This window comes from Sorex fumeus, unplaced genomic scaffold (genome assembly GCF_029834395.1).
Source record: "Sorex fumeus unplaced genomic scaffold, SorFum_2.1 ptg000165l, whole genome shotgun sequence".
Taxonomy (NCBI): Eukaryota; Metazoa; Chordata; class Mammalia; order Eulipotyphla; family Soricidae; genus Sorex; species Sorex fumeus.
Genome location: NW_026606222.1, coordinates 1,770,001 through 1,776,881, shown reverse-complemented (window position 1 = coordinate 1,776,881; position 6,881 = coordinate 1,770,001). Strand labels below are relative to the sequence as shown.

General features: G+C 62.1%; 1 protein-coding gene across 1 annotated transcript in view; it reads right to left on the bottom strand.

Annotated features, from left to right (window-relative positions):
* Nucleotides 1-881: 881 nt before the first annotated feature.
* TEKT5 (tektin 5) overlaps nt 882-6,881 on the bottom strand; it is a 28,031-nt gene continuing 22,031 nt past the window's right edge. Inside the window, exons 6-7 of the mRNA XM_056107436.1 lie at nt 2,339-2,493; nt 882-1,098 (exon numbers count right to left, since the gene is read on the bottom strand). Coding sequence (XP_055963411.1) covers nt 882-1,098; nt 2,339-2,493 — 372 coding nt within the window. The remainder of the gene's footprint in view (nt 1,099-2,338; nt 2,494-6,881) is intronic.

Sequence of the window (6,881 nt, the reverse complement as noted above, 5' to 3'; positions counted from 1 at the left end):
AGTGGCATATTTATCTGGGATGTGGGGACTGCACTGGGGTACTCCCAGCTCTGTGCTCAGGGGTCACTCCTGGCGGTGCTGGGGATGGAACCTGAGGTCAGTCGAGGGCCAGGCTGGTGCCTTAACCCCTGTTCTCTCTCTCTCTCTCTCTCTCTCTCTCTCTCTCTCTCTCTCTCTCTCTCTCCTGAAATCAGCAACTGTAGCTTGCTTTTGCTCCAAACCCACATCCGGCGATGCTCAGGGGTCACCCTTGGCTCTGCACTCAGGACTCACTACTGGCAGTGCTCGGGGGACTGGATGGGATGCCGGGGACGGAACCCGGGTGGCCGCTGTCCTACCCCTCCAGCTCCCAACGCCCCCCCTCCCTACACGGATGTGCCCTGCCCCGCGCAGTAGTGACCTTCCTCCCCGACCCGCCTCATCTGGACTCTGGGGGCAGAACTCTCGACTCACTGTCCGCACAGCGTCCCGCGTGGAAGAAACCCAGTCGCATACGCCTGACCTGGAACTGAGGGTCCCAAACGCCCCTGGGGGAGGGCCCAGGGCCACATGCCGGAGCTGAGTAGCACCCCCAGGACCCCCTGAGCTCCAGTGGGAAGCCTCCCCTCCCCCCAAAAAAAACAGGGGATGTGTGCCCTGGTGCAGGTCAGGGAGGCGGGTTTGGGTCCCAGCCCCACCCCCCACCCTGCCCTTTGCAGGCCTGAGTCCCACGGGCTCCCGCTCGCCCCCGGGGCCAGGAACGGGCTGGAGGGCCGGGGGTGGGGCACATTTATTTGCAGCTCTTCGTAGATCTGTCTCTATTTTTCATCCTAAGAGGAAGGGAACAAGGGTACCGGAGCTCGGCTCCGCGCCTCGGGCCTGCTGCGGGGCGGGGTGGGGGCTCAGGCGTAGCCCATCAGGCGCGGGGTGCTGGGGAAGGCCCTGCGCATGCTCAGGCAGCGGTCCTTGTCGATGCACAGCGTGTTGGCCTTGATGGCCAGCTCGTGCTCCAGCCGGGACTTGGTCAGCAGCAGCAGCTGCAGCGAGTCCTGCGTCCCCCGCAGCCGCGTGCGCAGCGTCTGCAGCGTCTCGTCGATGGTGGACACCTCGTTCAAGAGCCTGCGGCGGACGAGGGTGCCGTCAGGGGCCGGGCAGCCCCGGCTCAGCCCGCCGTCCAGACGGACAGACAGACGGCACTCGGACAAGGGCGCAGACGCCCCGCGGAGCTCCCGACGGAGGGGGGCACGTGGGACGGACAGACAGACAGACAGACGGACAGACAGACGGCACTCGGACAAGACCACAGATGCCCTGCAGAGCTCCCGACGGAGGGGGGGCACGTGGGACGGACAGACAGACAGACGGACAGACAGACGGCACTCGGACAAGACCGCAGATGCCCCGCGGAGCTCCTGACAGAGGGGGGCACGTGGGACAGACAGACAGACAGACGGACAGACGGACAGACAGACGGCACTCGGACAAGACCGCAGACGCCCCGCGGAGCTCCCGACGGAGGGGGGCACGTGGGATGGACAGACAGACAGACAGACGAACAGACAGACGGCACTCGGACAAGACCGCAGATGCCCCGCGGAGCTCCCGATGGAGGGGGGCACGTGGGACAGACAGACAGACAGACGGACAGACAGACGGCACTCGGACAAGACCGCAGACGCCCCACGGAGCTCCTGACGGAGGGGGGCACGTGGGACGGACGGACAGACAGACGGACAGACAGACGGCACTCGGACAAGACCGCAGACGCCCCACGGAGCTCCTGACGGAGGGGGGCACGTGGGACGGACAGACGGACAGACGGACGGACGGATGGAGGAGACACAGTTCTGCCCTGGATGTGTGCCACGCCAACACACGTGCACGCGCCACAGCCCCCCACCCAGAGACATCCAGAGACCAGACAGCACAGATCATAGATGCACACGCACACACAGAACACGCACAGACCACAGCTGCACGCGTGTGCACAGAACTCGCCCAGATCACAGGTACACACGCAGGCACAGAACACGCAGATTACAGATGAGCAGGTGTGCGCAGGACACGAGCAGATCACAGATGCACATGTGTACACGCACGAATCACAGGTTCACGTGTGCGCACAGAACACGCACAGACCAGGGACGCGTCCCTGCACACATGCACAGACTCCACCCGGCACAGAGAGGACCCCACACACGCCCACACGCCTGCCCAGACACACAGACACTGCATCCACCTAGAGAGTGCCCCCTTCCGAGTGCCCAGGGCGCTGTGTCCAGCTTGTCTCTCCCACACTTCCCGCCCCGGGGCCTCTAGCAGTGCCCCTCCCCCACCCGCCCTCGCTCCCCCCTCTCACTTGAACTGGGGCCCGTCCTGGCACAGTTCCACGTTGGGGCGCCGGCTACGGCACTCGAGCCGCGTCTGCGCCACCTTCAGCGGCGTCTCCTTGGTCTGGATGGCTCGCTCCAGCAGCAGCACCGTGTTCTCCGTCTGGAAGATCTCCTGCAGCGTCTGTGGGCCACGGGCCGTCACCCCCAGTGCCGAGGGCACAGGCTCCGGGGCCGTTCCAGGGCACCGACCACGGAGAGCGTCGGGGCAGCGCCTCACTCTCCCCAGAGAACCCGGGGCCGGGCCAGAGCCACAGAACAGCGGGGAGGGCGTTTGCCTTGCATGAGGCTGACCTGGGATCCGTCCCCGGCACCCCATAGGGTCCCCCGGGCACCAACAGGAGTGATTCCTGAGTGCAGAGCCGAGAGTCAGCCCTGAGCATCGCTGGGTGTGACCCCAAAAAAGAAGAAAATAAGAAACATGGGGGTGCGATCCCAGGTACCCTAGTCCCACCTCACCCACCCGCTACTGCATCTTGTTTTGAATCATAAACACACAAGGGAGCCCTGTCCAGCAGGGGAGTCAGTATCCCCAGAAGCCCCCCACAACAGCAAGCAACGCTTCCAGGAAGGGGGGCACCTTCCGGGCCGAGAACACCCTCTGCCTGCCTGAGGCAAGGAGCACCATCGGCACCTGAGCAGATGCTTCCCTGGCTGCCGGCAGCCTCGTGTGAGCACAGAGGACCTCAGAAGATGCCCGTGGCCCGGGAGAGGGTGGCAGGACATGTGTGTGCCTGGAGCCCATGGGGGTCTCTTTTTTTTTTTACTTTTTGGGTCACACCCAGCGATGCTCAGGGGTTCCTCCTGACTTCACACTCAGGAATCCCTCCTGGTGGTGCTCGGGGGGACCCTATGGGATGCTGGGGATCGAACCCGGGTCGGCCGCGTGCAAGGCAAACGCCCTCCCCGCTGTGCTATCCTCCAGCCCCACACAAGACAATTTCTCTTGAGTCCCGCCTTCCCCCGGAGCCCAGGTAGCTTGGAAGAAAGAGCTGCCGCCTTCCAGAGGACAAAGGGACATGAGTGCCAGCCCGCCAGCGGGCAGGGTTACCAGCGGGCAGAGCAGCCGCCCCGCTTCCAAGGCCTTTAAGGGGAGGACCCCTCCCCCACCCCTGGCCTCAGTGAGTCACCCCAAGCCTGAGCACCCCCGCCGCTCGCTGGTTAAACATTGTCCCGTAAGAATGTCCTGTGTCTTGCACGTAAGATGGCATGTAAGCACTTCAGGGGCTGGGGGGCACCTCCCAGAAGCCTGGGTAAGTAACCCCCAGAATCCTGCCCTTTGCAAGGGTGGGACAGAGGGGTGCTACTGAGCACGCCCGAGAGAAGTATGTGCGGAAATCTGTCTGTCCTGGCCTCTGCCCCAGCCAGCGACAGGCACGCCAGTGGGTTCCACCAGGGTGGGTGGGAGCCCACCAGCCCTGCCCCTTGGGGGCGCCTGGAGAGAACCCCCAGCAGTGAGAGTAGACTGCCTTCCCCTTGTTCCTTTTGTTGTTGTTGTTTATTTATTTTGTGGCCTTGTTTCTGGAAGACACCCAGCAGTACTCAGGGCTGACTCCTGCCTCTGTGCTCAGGGATCACTCCCGGCAGGGCTCCCTCTGGGAGACCAGGGATCGAATCCGGCCCTCCCTCCTGGACTTCTGCTCTGGGCCCGCGTTCCGCTGATATCTGTGGCTCACCCCTTGCACACGGCTTGGCCCCAGTCACAAGGCCTGGCCACCGCAGCAGGACAGCCTGAAGCCACAGGAGAATCTAAGGAGGAAAGCTCAGGCTCGCCCTGTCACTCACTCAGCACCGCTGGGCTCCAGGGCCCACCGGTCCAGCCCTGAGCCAGCCCGCGGCCCCTCGCAGCAAACAGGCCCCCCGCAGCCGTGTTCTCGGCATTTTCTCCGCTCACCCATGAGCTCCTTTAGACAATAAACATTTAACAAGCACCCACTGGCGCCACCAGCCCAAGACACGGCCGTTTCCATCTGGATGCATGCGGCCCCACACACCAGTCCCGAGTCTGTGACCCTGAGGCACCCAGAGCTCCGGCTGTGTCCCAACTCCCTGCTGGACTTCTCTCTCTTTCTGCCACTGTCCCTAGCCACCAGGAAGGGCTGCGTGATAAATGATGATAAGCTAAGAGCCCGACACTCAGCGTCCGGGTTGGCACTGCGGCAATCGCGAGGCTGGGAAGGTGCCCAGGAGCGACTGCATTTGGGGAACCCCCATCGCACACCATGTCCCCCCCACAGACAGGCTCATCAGAGAATCCAGGGGAGGGGCAGCTGGGGAGGTGCCAACAGCGGGGCGCAAAGGGCCGAGGGTCTCCTGCTTCCTAGGTCACGGCTGCAGCGGGCAGTGCCCGCTACTGACGGTCCTAGCTTGTCCGCACCCCCACCCACACCCCTGCTGGTATTTCTTCAGTGGGCCTGTCCGTGGGGGTTCCAGAATGCAGGGGGTTTCCAGAACGGGCCACTCTAGAAGGGCCATGACTCATGCCCAGCTTTGCCCAGGCGAGCGTCTGTGCTGCCCAGAAAAGCTCCCTGCTGCCTCTTGTCTGGTTACAAGATGGCACGTGTACACACACACACACACACACACTCACACACCTCACACACATACATACTCACACACACTCACACACTCTCACACTCACATGCACTCTCTCACACACACTCACACACACACACGCACTCACTCTCACACTCTCACGCTCATACTCACACATTCACACATACACACACTCTCATACACTCACACACTCACATACGCATTCACACAAACACACTCACTCACACACTTACTCACACACACTCTCACACTCACATTCACACACACTCACACACATATACACTCACTGATACACACATTCATACTCACACACATTCACATCAACACACACACACCTCCACACTCACACACACTCACATTCATACACACACACACATACACATACTCAACACACACATGCACACACACACTCACAATCTCTGCCATCAGCCACGTCCGGCTGGCCTCTGACCCCCAGGAGCCCTGGGTGAGGAGGGTGACTCAGTGCCCAGCAGTGCCAGGAATGCACCCCCACCCCCAGGGCCCAGAGCTCGAACAGTGGAGCCCTCGACGCTGAGCAGAGGCCAGGGCAGGAGAGGGCTCGGCCTTGGCCCTTGAGGCTAAGGAGCTTCAGTGGCCTCTGCCGAAGGACCAGGTTCTCTGACCCCGCACCCCAACCCCAGAGTCCCGTGAGAGAAAGCACCCCACCCCTTGCCTGGTGCCCAGGGACGGATGCCCGTGACCACACCCGAGACGGCAGGTGAGAACGGGTGATGCACTCCGGGAGGAGTTCTGGATTAGCCACAGAAAAGCAGAAAAGGTGAGTTCGGGGAAGAAAGCAGGAAACAGAAGACGCCGTGTTACACAATCCCTTTTGTCGGACACCAAGGGAACCGTGAAAGGAACCAAAGGCAGAAAGACAAACACGGTTTCCAAAGGTGCCCTCTGCAAGCCCAGCCAGAGGGAGAGGGGCCTCGACTCAGGACCAGGTGAGAGGCGGAGACAGATGTGCCTGGTGGGCCTCGAGCCGTCCACCCAATGCGCCAGGTGCTGGCACGCCCATGTCACTGAAATAAAGACCTCACGCTAGGGAAAGACATCAAAAGTGAATGGGCTGGAGCTACAACGCGGAGGGTAGGGCATTTGCCTTGTACGCGGCTGGCCCAGGTTCGATTCCCAGCATCTCATATGGTCCCCTGGGCGCCGCCAGGAGTAACTCCTGAGTGCAGAGCCAGGAGCAACCCCTGAGCATCGCCGGGCGTGACCCCAAAAGCAAGCAAGCAAGCAAGCAAGCAAGCAAGCAAGCAAGAAAGAAAGAAAGAAAGAAAGAAAGAGATGCCGACAGCACAGAGGGGATGGCGTTTGCCTTACACACAGCCAACCCGGGTTCGATCCCCGGCATCCCATATGGTCCCCCAAGCACTGCTGGGGTCACTTCTAAGTGCAGAGCCAGGAGGAACCCCTGAGTATCGCCGGGTATGACCCAAAAAGCAAAAAAAAAAAATGCTGGTGCTTAGCCCCTTCCTGGAACCTGTCCTGCCCTCGCTTCCGGTGCGGCCTCAGAGGCAGATGTTTGAGAAGGGCCCTGAGTTACTCCGCAGGGCAGCTGTGGCCAGAGCCCAGCGGGGCAGGCGGTGGATGCGTAGAGATTCCATCTCCTGGGAAAGACGAGCCAGGTGAGGGGCTGGAGGTAGGGGGACGTCTCTGGGCAGAAGCCCCCCGCGGGGCGTGACATCTTCCTCCACCCAGCAGGCGGAGGAGTTTCCTTCCTGGGAGATTTCATGCGGGTGGTTCCCGTGGGGGATCCCCAGGTCCTCCTGCCATCAGCGGGGAAAGCCAAGACTGAAAACCCACTTCTCCAGGCGCAGCCTCTAGAGCTGGGCCCTGCTCTCCCCGTGCCCGGGACCGGTCAGACCCTCTCACCCAGACATGGAGGAAGCTTGGGGCATGGCCGCCCTGCGAGGGGTGGGGTGGGGT